Source organism: Staurois parvus, unplaced genomic scaffold (assembly GCF_062004578.1).
Source record: "Staurois parvus isolate SC_StPar_1 unplaced genomic scaffold, SC_StPar_1.0 ptg000047l, whole genome shotgun sequence".
NCBI lineage: Eukaryota > Metazoa > Chordata > Amphibia > Anura > Ranidae > Staurois > Staurois parvus.
The window spans coordinates 6,571,652-6,592,521 of record NW_028317843.1 but is presented as its reverse complement, the minus strand read 5'-3'; the positions used below and the strand labels follow the sequence as shown (position 1 = coordinate 6,592,521).

At 44.6% G+C, this 20,870-nt stretch overlaps 1 protein-coding gene across 1 annotated transcript in view; it reads right to left on the bottom strand.

The window, feature by feature from the left end:
* The window catches only part of ANGPT1 (angiopoietin 1), a 468,377-nt gene that overhangs the window by 22,532 nt on the left and 424,975 nt on the right, over window positions 1–20,870 (bottom strand). The window contains exon 8 of the mRNA XM_089664458.1: window positions 16,501–16,631. Within this exon, the coding sequence (XP_089520584.1) occupies window positions 16,501–16,631 (131 nt within the window). The remainder of the gene's footprint in view (window positions 1–16,500; window positions 16,632–20,870) is intronic.

Genomic DNA, 20,870 nt, shown 5'->3' with positions numbered 1-20,870 from the left:
CAGTTCTCACAGACCGCTGCCCAACCAACACTTTGGGGAATGTCAGTCTCCTGGATTGCCCACAGTTCTCACAGACCGCTGCCCAACCAACACTTTGGGGAATGTCAGTCTCCTGGATTGCACACAGTTCTAACTGCTCCCTCTACTGCAGTGACAGTAGGTCAGAGGACAGGTGTGTGACTACAGACTCCAGTCATTTAAATAAGGTCTAAAAGGGGATTCTTTATTAAAGTCCTAACAAATGTTGCAAATGCACCAGTTTCGAGCAAGTGTATTTGTAAAAGCAAACTAATCTGGATGGTTTTGATACTGTGTAATAAGACCAATTAGCCAAAATATGCACAAACTATGGGGAACTAGCACCTAGACATTTTTAGCAGACTGTTAAGATCACATTATTACTTTTAGAACCTTTATTAAAGTGTTTTGTCCCTATATATGGATATCTATAAAACACACACTGTATAGCATGTAAAGTAGAATCAAGAAATGTGTTGACGTTCTTTAAATATCTTAATCTAATATTAAATAAAGAGTCTTTATTATTCACTTTATTCTTTGTCATGTTTAAAAGCACACATGTATAACAAGCAATGTATATTTGCACATGTTCACATCTTTCACCAAATCCATCAGTACTGTGTCACACTAAAGTGCAAGTGAGGGGTCGGGGGATTTAAGCATCAGAAATGTTTGAAAAATGGAAAAGGCTGCAGAGAGCAACCTCATGTCATCAGCAAAGAGTGCAGCCTAACCAATGGAAATGACCGTGTTTTTGTGATAATAATATTAAAGCCATCAAAGAAGAACTCAAACAAATGAATAACATAATCAGTAATAATCTAAATATTTACTCTGTCCTTCCAAAGTCATTTTTCAAAGGAGTTTCTCCAGATGAGTGATATGAACTGTTAATGGCACAAGGCAACAGCCAATAAAAACACAACGTTATACAGTAAGACTGCAAGAAACAAAAGGCTGCTTATACTGCTTCCATGTAGAGTCTCTTCTTGGTCTACAAAGTGACTGCTATGCATGGAAATAGATCCAAAATAACAATAATTTGCATGCAGCTTAATAATAGCGTAGAGAACAACACAACAGTACCAGCATTGATGTTGTCATGAGATGACAATATAATTGTAAGAAAACAATTTGCATTGATCTTGCTACCCTGACTCTTGCGGCTGAGTTCAGCCTATAGTTAAGTAGCCATTTAGATGGAAAAAAGGCAAGTTGGAAATATTTATGGTTCTCACTCTGGGAGGTGTACAAGATAGCTTTTACAGCTGTATATTTTCTTATTATCTTTAAAGCTGACTTTAGCTTTATACAGATAAAAGGAAGGGTTTGGATGTAAGTTGAGAGGATTGTGTAAATTTAATTTAGTTTCATGACCTGGTGTGGCTAGGTTATAGAGCGTCTTGTGCGCTTCCAGAATTCTTGCCTTCTGAATTCCTCTACTTGCTTAATGGTTTATAAAACAACTATACTCTCAGAAAAAATTACTTTCTTTTCTTACAATTAGAGATGAGCGAATTATTCAAAAATTTGGTTCGGCTGATTCGCCGAATTCGCCGAATAAATTCGCTTCGAGCCGAATATATTCGCTGCGAATTTAACTTATAAAAAGGGTGTTTCTAGGCTTCAGAGAGCCTTTATATTAGTGCAGAACACTGTACCTTTAATTTAAATGCCCTTGGAGTCTGCTGGGGAAGAGAAATAATACTGTCAGTCAGTATGACATGCAGATGAGTGCCGTCGATCTTAGAATCACACTTCACTCATTTGGGCAGTCACGGGGCCAAAACCAGAGTGTGGAGCCACAGTGTGGCGGTGGAGGCAGCAGCAATGGGAGGCCATACAGCACCCTATGACAAAATGGAACCCACCAGCAGTGTGAGGAGACCTGAAAGTGGCACATGGCAGAGTGTGGCGATGGAGACAGCAGCAATGGGAGGCCGTACAGGGACCCATGAGACACTCTGGACCTGGCAGCAGCATGATGAGGAAACGGTACAGGGGCCCATGACAGATTACGGGCCTGGCAGCAGCATGAGGAGTCGGTACGGGGGCCCATGGCAGATTACGGGCCTGGCAGCAGCATGAGGAGGCGGTACAGGGGCCCATGGCAGAGTGGCGGAGCGTAAGCAGCTAAAATTGAAGGCCATACAGAGGCCTATGTTAAAAAGTCCCCCCAGCAGCAGCGTGGGGAGACGACTATCAAAAGTCCAATGGCAGAGTGGCGGAGCAGAAGCAGCTTCAATTGAAGGCCATACACAGGCCTAGGTTTAAAAGTCCGTCACAGTTAATTCCAATAACGAACTCTACTCCTCCGTGCAATCTACTTACGAGACCCTGGGCAGGTCTGGGTCCAATTTGTGGTAGAGACTGGTTTTGTTCAGCCATGCTTGAGCGAGTAATAACAGGTCTGTGCTGCCCTTTGGTGTCTGGCTTAATGCGCACAACACTGAACGTCCCAGCGTTTGTCAACGATTTGCTGTTAAGTGATGCAAACCCGCTGAACCACGTTCATGAGGAGCCGGTACAGGGGGCCATGAATCAGTATGGACCTGGCAGCAGCGTGAGCAGACGACAGAGGCACATGGCGCAGGGTGGCGGTGTAGGCAGCATTATTCTGAAGCCATACACAGGCCTAGGTTAAAAAGCGGAAGCCGTCAGCAGCGTGAGCAGACGACAGAGACACATGGCGCAGGGTGGCGGTGGATGCAGCAGTATTCGGAAGCCAAACACAGGCCTCGGTTAAAAAGCGGAAGCCGTCAGCAGCGTGAGCAGACGACAGAGGCACATGGCGCAGGGTGGCGGTGGAGGCAGCAGCAATGGAAGGCCATACAGCACCCTATCACAAAATGGAACCCACCAACAGTGTAAGGAGACCTGAAAGTGGCACATGGCAGAGTCTGGCGATGAAGTCAGCAGCAATGGGAGGCCGTACAGGGACCCATGACACACTCTGGACCTGGCAGCAGCAAGAGGAGGCGGTACAGGGGCCCATGGCAGAGTGGCGGAGCAGAAGCAGCTTCAATTGAAGGCCATACACAGGCCTAGGTTAAAAAGTCCCCCCAGCAGCAGTGTGGGGAGACGACTATCAAGAGTCCAATGGCTGAGTGGCGATCCGGGAAGTCAGCGTTGTGATTGCAGATGCAATGCAGAAATTCTAAGAAGTAATGCCGTGGGTGCGAAGAAGATCATATACCGTCGTACTTCCATCCATAAGACGGAACAACCTGCGAACCGGGAGCTTTATTGCCCTGACCCGCTGAGCAGCTTCTGGGATACCCAAGAGGCCCATGGCAGAGTGGCGGAGCGTAAGCAGCTTCAATTAAAGGCCATACAGAGGCCTATGTTAAAAAGTCCCCCCAGCAGCAGCGTGGGGAGACGACTATCAAGAGTCCAATGGCAGAGTGGCGGAGCGGAAGCAGCTTCAATTGAAGGCCATACACAGGCCTAGGTTAAAAAGTTCCCCCAGCAGCAGTGTGGGGAGACGACTATCAAGAGTCCAATGGCTGAGTGGCGATCCGGGAAGTCAGCGTTGTGATTGCAGATGCAATGCAGAAATTATATGAGGTAATGCCGTGGGTGCGAAGAAGATCATATACCGTCGTACTTCCATCCATAAGACGGAACAACCTGCGAACCGGGAGCTTTATTGCCCTGACCCGCTGAGCAGCTTCTGGGATACCCAAGAGTTTGGCTTCTGTGGGGAATATGGTTGAAAACTGAAACTTAAAGGCATGTTGACGGAAGGGCACCAGTGTCAGTGCTCCGGAGGGAATATAGCTTCAAAGCTGACACTTAAAGGTATATCGACGGTCAGAGACCACAGGAAGTGGAGCTTGCGTCTTAAATCGACTGAATGTGGCAGACATGAAACGTCTACGGGCCGTATATGAAACGGGTTGTTCCTCTTTCTGGAATAAGTGTTGGAAATGGCCACTCTTTTTGGTGTGGCGTTTTGTCTATTTAATTCCGATAACGGACTCTACTCCTCCGTGCAATCTAGTTACGAGACCCTGGGCAGGTCTGGGTCCAATTTGTGGTAGAGACTGGTTTTGTTCAGCCATGCTTGAGCGAGTAATAACAGGTCTGTGCTTCCCTTTGGTGTCTGGCTTAATGCGCACAACACTGAACGTCCCAGCATTTGTCAACGATTTGCCGTTAAGTGATGCAAACCCGCTGAACCACGTTCATGAGGAGCCGGTACAGGGGGCCATGAATCAGTATGGACCTGGCAGCAGTGTGAGGAGACCCGAAAGTGGCACATGGCGCAGGGTGGCGGTGGAGGCAGCAGTATTTGGAAGACATACACAGGACTAGTTTAAAAAGCGGAAGCCGTCAGCAGCGTGAGCAGACGACAGAGGCACATGGCGCAGGGTGGCGGTGGAGGCAGCAGTATTTGGAAGCCATACACAGGCCTAGGTTAAAAAGTGGAAGCCGTCAGCAGCGTGAGCAGACGACAGAGGCACATGGCGCAGGGTGGCGGTGGAGGCAGCAGTATTCGGAAGCCATACACAGGCCTAGGTTTAAAACTGGATCCCAGCAGCGTGAGCAGACGACAAAGACGCACATGGCAGAGGATGGATCTGGCAGCAGTATGAGAAGGCGGTACAGGGGCCCGTGGCACAGTGTGGTGATGGGGGCTACAGCAACTGGATGCCAGAAAGTGGCCGATAGGGCTATATACTGCATGGAATTATAAAGTTGTAAAGACAGCGGCCTATAAGGCTATACACACTATAACAATCATGACTTGATTGACCATTGGCCTATAAGGCTATACACAGCATGAATATCATGACTTATTCTGAGAGTGGTTTGGAAGGCTATATACAAAAAGTAATTCATGAGCTGTCCGGACAGCGGACAATAAGTACATATATACAAATCAATTCATCAGCTGTCCAGCCAGCGGCCTCAAAGGCGACACATATAGAAAGCAATTCATGAGCTGTTCAGACAGCGGCCTCTAAGGCGACAGATATACAAAGCAATTCCCGAGGTGTTCAGGGAGCGGCCTGAACGGCTAGGTTATTACTAAATATATTTTTGTGGCCAAACATCGGCCTATAAATAGATGTCTACACAGTGCCAAAAAATTATGTCGCCAGACAGCGGCCCCTAAGGCGACAGATATACAAAGCAATTCCCGAGGTGTTCAGTGAGCGGCTTGAACGGCTAGGTTATTACTAAATATATCTTTCTGGCCAAACATCGGCCTATAAATAGATGTCTACACAGTGACAAAAAAGTAGGTCGCCTTACAGCGGCGTATCCTACAAATTGACATTATAAGAAATGGTTTAGACCAAAAAAAAACAAAAAAAACTTTGATGCGATGCTATACCTTAGTAGATTGTGGAAAGTCGACAAGTCAAGCGTAACTGTGTACATTACAGAAAATCTTAACAAGACAACCAAACATGTGGCCAAACCGTGACCGATACAACAAGTTAACAATGTAAGAAACAGGAGGGGGCCAAACCGTGGCCAATAAATAAACAGTCCACCTCATTGATGAGATGGACAACACGTGTCAAATAAATATTTAAAAAAATTGCTATTCCATCGGTCTGGAACTGGTCGACTATAAATAATTAAAAAGTTTAAATTCATGTGACAGTCGTCCAGCGACGTATAAATAATTTAAAAACACCAATTCATGAGGGGCCCGACCAGCAGAGTATAAGTCATTAAAAAGGTTCAATTCATGTGACGGTCGTCCAGCGAAGTATAAATAATTTAAAAACCCCAATTCATGAGGGGCCCGACCTGCAGAGTATAAGTCATTAAAAATGTGCAAAACATGAGTCGGCCGACCAGCAGCCTCTCAATAAAATATATATACAAATGTACGGATCAAGTGGAGGTCTTCCATTTGTCCCTAATAACATGTTTGGGGCATGATTCATGGCGGATTTAGTCAGTTGTGTCAGGAACTGGTGGTTTGAAATCCAGACTAATCCACGCCTGATTCATTTTCACAAACGTGAGTCTCTCCACACTTTGGGTGGACAGTCGTGTCCTCCGCGGAGTTACAATACCTCCTGCCGCACTAAACACGCGCTCCGATGCCACGCTACTGGCCGGGCATGACAGCCTTTCAAGGGCAAATTCAGCTAGTTGGGGCCAAAGGTCAAGTTTCGTTGCCCAGTAGTCAAGGGGATTGTCTACCTCGGTTGGCAGGGTGCTGTCCAAGTAGGCCCAAGCCTGTTGTTTGAGGTCCTGCTCCAGGTCCACCTGATGCTGCTGCTGCGGCTGGTTAGTAGTTTCCTCACTGCGCTGGTGAAGAAAGCTACTCATCATCGACTGCAGACTGAGGCAGCCGCTGCTGGTGGAGCTGCCACTGCTCCTACCACCCCACCCCTCCCCTGCTGCCATGGCAGCGGAACGCGAGCGCACAGGGCCCACAGTGTCTGAGGATGGACGTTGGCGCAGAAAGGCAGAGACCAACTGACTACATAGGTGGTTTTTATAGTACTTTATTTTGGCCTCCCTCTCAGCAGGTGTGAAAAAGGCCACCATTTTTGAACGGTAGCGAGGGTCCAACAAGGTGGACAGCCAAAAGTCATCCCTCTGTCTGATGGTTATTATTCGGCTGTCGCTACGCAAGCAACCGAGCATGCTATGGGCCATTTGTGCCAAGGAATGCGAGGGACTCCCTGCCTCCATCTCCACAGCATACTGCCACGGTGCGTCTGGGTCCTCTGTCTCCTCCTCCTCCTCTACCAGATGCTCCTGCTCCTCCACTCCTGTCCGCTGAGTGGAAAAACCACCCATTTCACTCAATAATTCCTGAGCACCAATGTCCTCCTCTACCTCCTCCTCTTCTTCCTGTCCTGCCCCCACAGGGGTCATGTGGCGTTGAGATCTGTGCGCCACGTCTACCGCACCCTGACCAGCCATTGTTAACAGCATTTGTTCCAGGACGTGCAACAGAGGAATGACGTCGTTCATCCCATAGTCCTGCCGACTCACGAATAGCATGGCCTCCTCAAAGGGTCTGAGCAAGCGGCAGGTGTCACGCATGAGCTGCCAATGGCTGACATCTAAGTTACACAGGGAGTACCTTTATCCGCTTGTAACATCAGGAAATCGGTGATGGCCTTTCGCTATTCGTAAAGGCGGTCTAACATATGTAGGGTTGAATTCCACCTTGTTGCAACGTCGCAGATCAGGCGATGCTGTGGAATTCCGTTCTGCCACTGCAGCTCAAGGAGGGTGTGCTTTGCGGTGTAGGAATGGCTGAAATGCATGCAAAGTTTACGTGACATTTTAAGGATGTCTTGCAGTGGGATGGTGGATTTTAGGAACCGCTTGACAACCAGATTGAACACGTGAGCCATGCATGGCGCATGGCACAACCTTCCTTGACGCAGAGCAGACACCATGTTCTTTCCGTTGTCGGTCAACATAGTTCCGATTTTCAGTTTGCGCGGAGACAGCCATCTGTCGATTTCTCTGTTCATTACACTCAGAAGTTCCTCCCCTGTGTGACTACGTTCGCCAAGGCATACCAGGTGCAGCACAGCGTGACACCGTTGCGCCCTGCACATGTGATATGCCGGTCGGGTAATGGGACTTGGCACGGGGTGGCGGCTGAGGACACGGCGGAAGAAGAGGTGGTAGAGGCGGACATCTTTGCTGGACCAAGGACGTGCAAACGTGGAGGCAAAAGCGGCGTGACCTGTCCAAGTTGCTGGTGCGGCTGTGCCGGCACCACGTTCACCCAGTGGGCCGTAAATGACATGTACTGTCCCTGACCGTAGTTACAGCTCCACACGTCGGCGCTGCCGTGCACTTTGGCAGAGACCGACATGCTCAAAGACTGGCCCACCATCTCTTCTACATGTGAATGCAGGGCTGGCACTGCCTTTTTGGCAAAGAAATGCCGGCTTGGCACTCTCCACCGCGGCTCGGCACAAGCCATCATTTCTCGGAAAGGTGCTGAGTCCACCACTTGGAAAGGGAGGGACTGCAGCACCAGCAACTTGGACAGGAGGACGTTCAGCTTCTGCACCGTCGGGTGTGTGCTCGCAAACTGTTGTCTCTTGGAAACGGATTCCAAGAAAGACTGCTGACGGAATCCGTGAAGAGGAGTAGCAGGAGAAGGAGCATCTGAACGAGCGGAAGATGCCAACGAGCGACAACTCCCCTCAGCAGAGGTGTTGGAGCCTTGACTGGCTGATAGAGGGTGATTGACGTCGGGTGACGGAGCAAGTAACGGAGCGGGTGATGGAGCGGGGGCTGGGGCAGGCAGAACCGCCGTATCTTTATCACGGTTTTCCCAGGCCACCGAATGGCGACGCTGCATATGCTGACGCAACGCTGTAGTCCCAACATTGGCCCCCTGGCCACGCTTGACTTTCTGGCCACATAGTCGACATACGGCTACGTTTACTTCCTCGGGCGGCTTGACGAAAAATTGCCACACCGCCGAGTAGGAAACTTTGCCCCCGCTACTCCTCACTGGCTGACTGCTACTTCCTCCGTGCACACCGGCACCACTACTGGCCGTGGTGGTAGGCTGCAGTGGAGCTGGTGCTCTACTCCGTGGCCGTTTGGCTCCACTGACACTGCTGCGACCCTGCTGCCTCCTGGGCAACCCACCGACTGTTTTGCTCGCTGGCAAGCTGGCACCCTCTTCTCCTGATGATGCGGAAGCAATAGCCTGATGACGCCGAGGCTGCCAAGTGCGATCAGCCTCTTCATCATCAATTAGGGTCTCCGCGTCACTACTAGCCCCCTCGGCTGTGTGTGGGTCAGGAGACAGACCTGTCTCTAGACCGGCTACCGAGCCACTCTCCTCGCCAGTACTTCTTCGCCTGGCTGCTGAAGAGGCGGATGTCTCCCCCCGTTCCTGACCGCCCTCTGTTAGCTCTTCCTCACTGTACAGTGGGGCTGAGCCCACAGCATGCGATTCTTCGCTTGGTGAGAGAACACCAAAGGACAGGGGCAGGTCGAGGACACGTGATTTCAGTGGGCTTGCTCCCGGGCCATGCCAACTAACGGTTGTGTCTGACGTACCCACCGACCGTTGGCTGTAGGTGTCAGAGGTGACCTGGGAAGAGGAAGACGACCGAGTCAACCAATCAATGACGGCAGGGTTGTCGGTGGAGACACGACTGCTGGATGACACCGGGAGCACTGGCCTCTGGCTGCGACTAGTGCTGCCTCGACCCCTTCCTCTGCTGCCACGTCTGCTCGCTCCTGAAACATTGCCTCCTCTGCCACTCCTCTGCGTGTTGTCTGACATACTCTTTAATTCAATAAGCACCCCAAAAATAAAACCGGATTTAACTCTTTGAACGTACAATAGTGGTTGTGAAGCAGAAAGTCAGTTTATTTAGCACAATCGGTCAATTGCAGCTTGCCGTTGGCTGGAAACTGTACGTTTCTGTCACTGGAATGCACTAATCACCCAAAAAATATTACCGCCACCCGGCGTGTAAATGGATTTAACTCTTTGAACGTACAATAGTAGTTGTGAAGCAGAAAGTCAGTTTATTTTGCACAATCGGCAAACTGCAGCACCAACTGTGCACGACAGCCACCAAAAAAAAAAAGGGTGTATGTCACTTTAAATTTTCGATTCTTTGATAGCTGTGGCCCTAAGTAACGATTCTGTGTCCCTGAGTAACGATTCTGTGTCCCTGAGTAACGATTCTGTGGCCCTAACTCTGTCCCTTAATACACACAGGTCTGTCTCTCTTGAATGACCGGAGGCTAATGGAGAATTCTAAGATGGCCGCGATTTATAGCTCCACCATTATACAGTGCTGGCTGGCTGCTGATTGGCTAATGCGATCACATGTCATGAATGCATTATGGGTCAGCGCGCCTTGTCTGCGCGCCTTCCCAGAGATCCCCGCCCCATCTTCTCTGTCCATTTTCTCCGTCGCCACACATGTCGCCGCCATTTTTGGGAAAATTCGATTCGTGCATCCGAAGTTTGCTAATATTCGGATTCGTCGCGAATAGAATTTTTCCAAATCTTCGGAACGAATTCCACTTCGTCATGTTTGATTCGCTCATCTCTACTTACAATGTTCACACTTAGACATATAAAGATTTGTATAACCTAGAAAACAATTATCTTTTATTGTAGCCTTCATTTTTTAAAAACTATATATTTTAAAATAGCATGCACATATATTTATAAACATTTAAAAACCTTCTCTTCAGGGCATGTGTATAGCTGTTGTCTTATTTTAATTATTATTGTACAATAGATGACAAATTCCCAGTTATTAATCTTGCATATGCACTTGGTTGATTTCCAGATATTCCAAAACTATACACAATGCAGCCGTGCTAACAACAAGCTGTGCCAAAAATGGGTTCACTATGGTGTACTATTAAAATCCAGGGTAATTCATAGCCAGCTCCGAATGTCATATGCCAAGAACAGGATAACAGTCCTCCTTATGAAGAGCCTGGTGCCTGGTCATTTATTGTAATTAGTGTCTCCCTTCTGGTGATTATGTAATGTTCAGTGTGAATGGGCACCGCTGCACTCATACATTTGTACAGGCTGCCAAGCTACAATATTTCCTCTAGTATGTTGTAGATCTGACATGCCCAAAAGGGCTACAGCTATAGCGGGCCACATGATCACTGATGTGTTTACTCCCAACAAGAAATTCCTGTTGGGAGTGAGTTTCCCATGAAATAAGTACATAAACTGGGTAGCAATACAATCATGGGTACATTCCTATAGATGTTAGGTTATGATTGCAGATAACATGGCTACTCTCATGCTGAGCATTACATAACTGCCAAAACAGAGACATTAATTACAATAAATGAATAAGATGCTGACCCTAAATGATGCCTAAATAAAGGTAGCACTGGCCTTCAGAGGAAAAAATAAAGATTAAGGCTTTGTCAGGGTAAGTACTGTGAAGTGTTACATTACATAGCATACATGCACTTATCACAAAAGAATTATTGGCTGAATTCACTTCATGGAGCTTAAAGCCTAAGTCCAGGTTTCCTGATCCTTTAAATCCACCTTTTTCAACCAGGGTGCCCAGGCACCTTGGTTTCCTTCAGGTTTCTTCAGGGATGCCTTGGCAAAATGCCTGAAAAGTGTCCAAAAATTGTATACAAGCCAGAAAGTGGATGAAACCTGCCTTTTAGTTTTCATGATGCATTATTGCAACCTTCCAGCCGCTGGAGTTCTAACAACCAATGATGTCATCAGTTGATAAGGGGGATGTCTGGTGTCTACACAGCATCCTTGCTTGCCCCTCTCCTATCCTTCTTTGTCAGCACTGGGGTCAAGCTGAGTGAGGGGGAGAAACTGAGGGAGAAGAGAAACAATGGAATACTAGTCAGTACCAGTGTGCAAATGTATATTTGCTTTGGAAGAGTAAGTCACCTCCAAGGTTGGGTGTCCAACATGTATGGATGTTGCATTGTGTAAAACTTTAAATTTTGTTTTTTATGTTTTAGAATGGGGTGCCTCAAGATTGTACATACCTTTTATAGGGTGCCTTGACCGGAAAAAAGGTTGAGAAACACTGCTTTATATAGTTTGTCTGGGCCATGCTGGCTCAAAAAAATGTTTCCATGATGTCATCACATCACAATCTCCACATTCATGTGATGTCATGATCTCCATCAGCCTATTAGAGGAAGACTTGTATTCATTGATAAAACTACAAGGCTTCCTCCGAATGGCTGAAAAGCACCCAGACTGACTCGATTTTGTGCCAGCAGCAGATGGAAAGTCTTCTATACTGTTACTGAACACAGCATTGAATACTGTATGTAGCTGATGCTACTACTGTATGTTATACTGTATCACTCACAGTGACCCCGTAACTTGGTTATGGAAATAGTGTGTTTGGGCTAGCTTGGCCCAAATAAACTAATTAAAGTGTCAGGAAATCTGAACTTAGACATTAAGAAACTGAACCGGAGAAAGAGCAGCCCAACCAGTTGCTTAACCTGGACAATGGTCCTGCAGTTTGGCAGCAACAATGTCACCAATGCCTTAGCAGATGGCAGACAAGAAAGTATAATGATTTTCAGTCAGTAGAGATTTGGGATAAAAAAGTATTAATGCTCCATAATGGAACTCATTTTCTATTAACAACCAAAAGCTGTCCATAAACAAATGAGAAGGGTGGAGGAATCCCCCTTGCATGGACATTGTATTCAGGAAGCGGTGCTCTATCAGAATACACTTTTCCAACAAGTCCATTCAAAAGCAGTTGATCAACAATCAACTTCTGTCAAGCAGGGGTAGCCACAACCACACATCAAAAGCCTGTCCTTGCTGAACTGACTGAATTTTGATCCATGTAGGGCCAGCTTTAATCTCCAGAGGCAGGTTTCTTATCTAGGTGGTAGGAATAGCCTAGCTTCTGACTCATTAGCTAGACTCACTAGCTTTCCTGTGTGTCTTGTGTACATTTTTTTGTTGTTTAAAAGTGTCCAGTATTTCATATTAACATGCTGGGGGGGGGGGGGTTTACAAAGTAATACAAGAGGCCTTTCACCTGTAATAAATGTATAGGAGTTTGAGTCTACTGCACCTAAACATAAATTGTCGTACTGTTGGCAATAAAAGCACTGCTGTTTCTGAACTTCCTCCTCTAAACCAGTTTTGGATATATACTGTGTATGTATGTATATATATATATATATATATATATGCACAATATATGTATATGTATGTATATGTGTGTGTGTGTGTGTGTGTATATATATATATATATATATATATATATATATATATATATATATATATATATGCACTATAATGGCAAAAGTATTGGGACTGTGAAGGAGAACAACAAAAGAGAAGCGCACCAACCTTGCGCATTACCTCAGTAACCAAAAATGTATTGAATAAAAGAATGGTACTCACAAACAGCGAATAAAAACAATCATGTAAGTCCTCAAAGGGACTTTAGAGGCAAGATGCCAATGCGAATCCCATCATGGAGGAAGCCACTCATTAAATCTGACGCGTTTCGAAGGACATGCCTTCTTCCTCAGAGCTCTGAGGAAGAAGGCATGTCCTTCGAAACGCATCAGCTGTACTGAGTGGCTTCCTCCATGATGGGATTCGCATTGGCATCTTGCCTCTAAAGTCCCTTTGAGGACTTACATGATTGTTTTTATTCGCTGTTTGTGAGTACCATTCTTTTATTCAATACATTTTTGGTTACTGAGGTAATGCGCAAGGTTGGTGCGCTTCTCTTTTGTTGTTCTCCTTCACAGTTTTGTTTGGGCTTCCCCAGCCTTGATGTGGAGCTGCATGACCTTGTTTATTCCGGTGGTTCCTTTCTTTTTGGAGTTTGATTCCATCTACTCACCACCGGCCTGGGTCCCGGAGCGCAGGAGATATCGCAAAAAGTATTGGGACACCTGCCTTTACATGCACATGAAATTTAATGGCATCCCAGTCTTAGTCTGTAGGGTTCAATATTGAGTTGGCCCACCATTTGCAGCTATAACAGCTTTAACTCTTCTGGGAAGGTTGTTCACAAGGTTTAGGAGTGTGTCTATGGGAATGTCTGACCATTCTTCCAGAAGTGCATTTGTGAGGTCATGCACTGATGTCAGATGAGAAGGCCTGGCTTGCAGTCTTCACTTGAATTCAACCCAAAGGTGTTCTTTCGGGTTGAGGTCAGGACTCTGTGCAGGCCAGTCAAGTTCCTCCCCCCAAAGTCGCCATCTCCAAACTGTTCCGCAAAGTTGGGAGCATGAAATTGTCCAAAATGTCTTGGTATGCTGACGCCTTAAGAGTTCCCTTCACTGATACTAAGGGGCCAAGCCCAACCTCTGAAAAACAACCCCACACCATGATCCTCCCTCCCCCCATCAAATTTTACATTTGGCACAATGCAGTCAGGCAAGTACCATTCTCCTGGCAGCCACCAAACCCAGACACGTCCATCGGGTTGCCAGACAGAGAAGCGTGATTCATCACTCCAGAGAACACATTTCCACTGCTCTAGAGTCTAATGGTGGCGTGCTTTACACCCCTGCATCTAACGCTTTGCATTGCACTTGGTAATGTAAGGCTTGGATGCAGTTGCTTGGCCATGGAAACTCATTCCATGAAGCTCTCTACACACTGTTGTGCTAATCTGAAGGCCACATGAAGTTTGGAGGTCTTTAGCTATTGACTCTGCAGACAGTTGGCGACTTCTGCACTCTGTACGCTTCAGCATGCGCTGACCCCACTCTGTCATTTTACATGGCCTACCACTTCATGGCTGCGCTTCTCTTGTTCCCAGTTGCTTCCGCTTAGTTATAATACCACTAACAGTTGACCGTGGAATGTTTATTAGCAAGGAAATTTCACAGATGGACTGAGGGCAACCTATCACAGTAGCACGCTTGAATTCACTGAGCTCCTGAGAGCGACCCATTATTTTACAAATGTTTGTAGAAGCAGTCTGCAAGCCTATGAGCTTGATTTTATAAACCTGTGGCCATGGAGGTGCTTGAAATTTCAGAATCCAATGATTTGGAGGGGTGTCCCAATACTTTTGGCAAAATAATATATATATATATATATATATATACAGTCATGGCCGAAATTGTTGGCACCCTTGATATTTTTCCTGAAAATCAAGTATTTCACACAAAAAAGGTATTGCATTAACACATGTTTTGCTATACACATGTTTATTCCCTTTGTATGTATTGGAACAAATATAAAACAGAGGCAGAAAAGCAAATATGACATAATGTCACACAAAACCCCAAAAATGGGCTGGACAAAAGTATTGGCACCCTTAACTTAATATTTGGTTGCACACCCTTTGGAAAACATAACTGAAATCAGTCGCTTCCTATAACCATCAATAAGCTTCTGACACCTCTCACCCGGAATTTTGGACCACTCTTCCTTTGCAAACAGCTCCAGGTCTCTCTTATTGGAAGGACACCTTTTCCCAACAGCAATTTTAAGATCTCTCCACAGGTGTTCAATGGGATTTAGATCTGGGCTCATTGCTGGCCACTTCAGAACTCTCCAGCGCTTCTTTGCCATCCATTTCTGAGTGCTTTTTGACGTATGTTTGGGGTCATTGTCCTGCTGGAAGACCCAGGATCTTGGACGCAAACCCAGCTTTCTGACACTGGGCCCTACAGTGCGACCCAAAATCCTTTGGTAATCCTCAGATTTCATGATGCCTTGCACACAGTCAAGGCACCCAGTGCCAGAGGCAGCAAAACAACCCCAAAACATCATTGAACCTCCACCATATTTTACCGTAGGTACTGTGTTTTGTTCTTTGTAGGCCTCATTCCGTTTTCGGTAAACAGTAGAATGATGTGCTTTACCGAAAAGCTCTATCTTGGTCTCATCTGTCCACAAGACGTTTTCCCAGAAGGCTTTTGGCTTACTCAAGTACATTTTGGCAAACTGTAGTCTTGCTTTTTTATGTCTCTGTGTCAGCAGTGGGGTCCTCCTGGGTCTCCTGCCATAGCGTTTCATTTCATTTAAATGTCGACGGATAGTTCGCGCTGACACTGATGCTCCCTGAGCCTGCAGGACAGCTTGAATGTCTTTGGAACATGTTTGGGGCTGCTTATCCACCATCCGGACTATTCTGCGTTGCAATCTTTCATCAATTTTCCTCATCCGTCCACGACCAGGGAGATTAGCTACAGTGCCATGGGTTGCAAACTTCTTGATAATGTTGCGCACTGTGGACAAAGGCAAATCTAGTTCTCTGGAGATGGACTTGTAACCTTGAGATTGTTGATATTTTGCCACAATTTTGGTTCTCAGGTCCTCAGACAGTTCTCGTCTCCTCTTTCTGTTGTCCATGCTTAGTGTGGCACAGACAGACACACAATGCAAAGGTTAAGTGAACGTCTCTCCTTTTTATCTGCTTTCAGGTGTGATTTCTATATTGCCCACACCTGTTACTTGCCCCAGGTGAGTTTACAGGAGCATCACATGCTTGTAACATTCTTATTTATCCGCAGTTGTGAAAGGGTGCCAATACTTTTGTCCAGCCCATTTTTGGAGGTTTGTGTGACATTATGTCGAATTTGCTTTCTTTCCTCCCTTTTTTTGTTTTGTCCCAATACACACAAAGGGAATAAACATGTGTATAGCAAAACATGTGTTAATGCAATACGTTTCGTGAGAAATACATGATTTCCTGGAGAAATATCAAGGGTGCCAACAATTTCGGCCATGACTGTATATATATATATATATATATATATATATATATATATATATATATACACACACACACACTTTTTTCATTCTGATTTAGATATGTATTGCTATATACAGTAGGATGTAGGTGTCCATGAACACTTTTTTATGTTTTTACATGGCTAATTACGAACAACAATTAGTGAAGAAAACAGGATATACAGTATATTTTGTCCCCAAATATACAGCGATAATACCAAGCATAGTTTTTGGCATTCAGAAAGAAAACAAGTTTGACATAAATAAAATGGAACTCTTGCTCTGTGTTGTACACATACCTCCAGTCAGCATGAGCGCACACTTGCACATACAATTATCGTTATCCGCATCTTTTGTACTGAAATCAGCCCCATGTAAGATCAGACTGCTTTGCTTTCCCGCTGTTCCGCTGTGACCTTTTAGGTATAATCTAGAATAGAGCAAAAGACAAAAATAAGCTGTTCATGTTCAATAAGTGAATTATGGCTTTTTTTAATCAAGTCTCACTATAAGTACTGTAAATGACCAAACCTGGTATAAACTGTATTATTTTACACATTTTATTTATTAACAGATGTTAGTCATTGAGTTTATCAGAGGGAATAAATATACACAGGGGTATCCATATGTGATATAGGTAATATATGCCTACATGCTGCTGTACTTCCTGCTAAGTGGAATAGGACAGTTTTTGTTTTTTAGTACTGTGTAAGCCTATTGATGGAGCTATATCCAATTCTACCAATAAAAAAATATGTTCTGGTCTAATATCCAACCAATGCTCAATACCCAGCCAGCCCTCCTTCCCCAAAGGGTCCTTTCTTTTCGCCTCCTGAAAAAATAGGTGATCCATACATAGTTCAGCACTTGCATAACAACCTACAAACAACGTTCTGTCCGGAAACACTGTGAGCTATGGCCAAAGTGATTAGCTGCCCTCTGTGTGCAAGGCCATGTTGGCCTGAGCTCACAAGAAGTGAGTTGGATGACACTGGCCATCATTCAACTAAGAAGAGGACCAGAGCAGTCAATGTGTGGGGAAATGTGATGGAGAGGAAATAAATAATGCAGCATAAGTCGCTATTTTATCTTTACACAAGCTGACTGATACATTATAAATTTTGTAAGAAAAAAAATATTTGTTCTTTAAAGGGTCATTGTACAAAAAGTGATATTTCATTAAATCAGTCTGGTGGGCTTAAGCCCCATAAATTGGGTATAACTCCTCTGAAAATGAAACTCTAAAAGCTGGGACAATGTTTTCCTTTTTTTTCACTATATGTATACAAGCTTTCAAATAAATGAAATAAGTTACAAAAGATTCCCAGAGCATTATGAGTTAGCTAAGGAGACACAAAAACAGTAGGATGCTGGATTGTGGCTGGACTTGTATAACTAAAAGTTAGTAATTTAGTTGTCTGTAAAGTGCACCTTGAGCTCTGGAGGCTGTATACAGGCTTTTGTTTTTATAAATAACAGACTGCATAGAGTTTTTCATTCCTGACCATAGTAAGTAAGAAAGATTATTGGTGCAAACCCACTACACAGTCTAAGATAATTTTACATTTTTCTATAAGAATTGAGATAGAAAAGATACAATGCACAAAAAAAATTCTATCAATGATTCATTTATTTCAATCATTTATTCATCTCTCTACATTTGCCCATAAAAATCCATACAGGATTTTGAGCACATGGTTGATGTTTAGTCATGCTTAAGTTGCACTCTGTATTTTCTTCTCATTATGTCAAGGATACAATGTGACGATTAATGTGAGTTTCATTGGCCATGTTGTGTATTAAGAGCTTAGCAGCGCTCGTTTTTCACTTGAGACAAAACAAACAGCTTTCACAGTGCTGACTGAAGTACGCTTTCAGATTCCTGTATCCTACTGCATCGTGTCAGCATCATCTGTCTCCACAAAGAGTGCAAGCACCAAACATAATAAATAGCGCATCATTAACACAGATACACAAGTGTTCATTTGGGAAGTGGTGACTTAAATGTATGCTCCAGTCAAACTTTACAATTTGGCAATTAAAGTACAGGAGGAAACATCCAAGTTGCCCATTATCTTCTTTGTGATGTCATCACTTAAAACCATGCAGTAGATCTACAGACATATGCAGGTTTCAATCTATTCAACCCTAGGCAACTATGACTTCTGATATGGTTTTCCTACCACCCTTTATGAAAATGATTGGTTTGCAAACCATTAAAACACTGCACAATTGGAGAGGGCTATCAGTCACTTGCATGGAGCTACTTTTCAACTGTAGGCATGAGCCTGAGAAATGGCTTCAAGTTACTCCAGTTACAAAGAGTCTTTGGACTCTTCTTAAAGCCCAGCTCCAGAAAAATAAGAGCTTTAAATAGTGCAGTGTACATCAATTACCTTATTTCTCGGTCTTGCTTTCAAACATCTCTTCCTAAGCCACCCTGCAGTGTAATACATCAGTCACGATTTTCTCTATGTGCCAAGCTATCATGCTGCCCTGGGGACCAGACATTTTCCCCTGCTCACTATATTCTCAGGCATTGGTTCCATCACTGCCCCTATGAGTTCTCCTACCTCTGGAGCCTATAGGAGAGGACCCGGTTGCTTGACGTGATGCCTCCACTAATAGGAAATGTCAGAATCAAGCAGACACCAAAGGCACCCAAGAAAGGACCCCAGGAAGTAAACAGAAGAGGATTTCTTTTCTTCTCTCCTCCTTTCCCCTGCTCTCCACACATACTTTCTCTCTCTCTCTCTCTCTATATATATATTTTTTTTTTCTACGTGCCTAAGCAGACAACTGACAGTTTAGTTTTCAAGGCAGAAAGGGTCGCCTAGCATCTTCTCCAGTGGTTTTTGAAGGGAAGGTTATGATAATTTGTGGAGTAAACCTTGATAGCCTACCTTTAGGTGAGCGTCCTCCTCTCTGGTGGCCTGCCTTTTCTTGTTAATGTTTGTTAATGGCGTGACAGGGTACCTTTCTGTTTTTGTTGTCCTGACTCTACTATTTTGCCTATCGGAGTGCTCATTGGGCTCTGATTCCATGGACACTAGGTGATAACAAGATGTTTTTAATCTCTGTACAACAATTTATGATTGTACCTTGATTATGATGGGAACTGACATACTGTATGTCTATGGAATATTTGGCAAGTTTTTTCTCTGTTTGTTTTCAATACAGATTTATTACAAAAAAAAGGGGCATTTGATCGTTTTTTTTCTTCATACAGAGGTTAGTTAGAGGGGAGAGGAAGGAGTATTGCTAATATCCTGGAGTTCGGCTTTAAAAAGTCGAGATGTATGTCGCTACAGTCCTATTTTTGCATCTACTCTTGATGTCGGTGGCAGATTGGCAGAGAAATAATATCACAATTTGTAAATGTTTGTTGGCTTGTTGCTTCCTGCTACAACCCTGATGTCCTAGGTAGTAGCCCCTGGGTGGTAGATAAGGTCCTGCCTGCATAGCAGTCTTTCAAGAGAAGATTACAGTTGTCTTTATGAAAATTAAATGATTTGTGTGACATACAGGCTCAGTGAGCCCTAAGCTTTGGGCACTTTAATATGCAAGTTTTGACTTGGACAAAGAAGGTCCAACATTGACATACACATACACACACTGTTGGTCCTCAGTGAAGAACAATGACATGTGGTAAGGGGCACATCAGCCCATGACTTGATGAAGGTGAGGTTTTATACTAGGATACCCCAAGTTTTGAGGGTCCTGGGAAGATAGTGAAAAGTACGTACAAACACCTGAAGGTGCATATACATTAATTTATGTCAGTTTAAAACCATTTTTTTTTAATAAGAACAGGTGAACTTTAAATATAATTTACATCTGATTTCTGAATATGGAAGCTCAATACAGAAAAGAGGTGGACACTACTGAAAGCGATTTTCATTTCTACATACTCACAGGAGGCATTGTCTTTCAAAAATAGCTAAGAACTATTTGAATATATATTACTGTTAGAGATGAGCGAATCGAACCAGGCGAACCGGAATTCGAGTCGAATTTCAGGAAATATTCGATTCGCGGCGAAACCGAAATTTTGCCTACTTCGGGTGCGCGAATCGAACATTTCCCGATCAGCCGGCAAAAGTGTCCCTGCAATGAGCTCCGCTATTTCTGACAGTTCTCTGACAGAAGGAACACATGTTTAGCGGTTGAAACATTGTATCTATTAGTTTACATTTAGGATACAGATGTTTCAACCACTGTACATGTGAAGAAGCTGTGAGAGAACTGTCAGAAATAGAGGAACTCTGCACATACACTTTTTGCCGGCTTGGAATTATTCTTCTTTTCATCCTACTTCTTCTTCTTCTTCATCTTCATCCTCAGAAGAAGAGGATGAGGATGAGGATGAAGAAGAAGAAGAAGAAGTAGGATGAAAAGAAGAATAATTCCAAGCCGGCAAAAAGTGTATGTGCAGAGTTCCTCTATTTCTGACAGTTCTCTCACAGCTTCTTCACATGTACAGCGGTTGAAACATCTGTATCCTAAATGGAAACTAATAGATACAATTTGTATCTATTAGTTTCCATTTAGGATACAGATGTTTCAACCGCTGTACATGTGAAGAAGCTGTGAGAGAACTGTCAGAAATAGAGGAACTCTGCACATACACTTTTTGCCGGCTTGGAATTATTCTTCTTTTCATCCTACT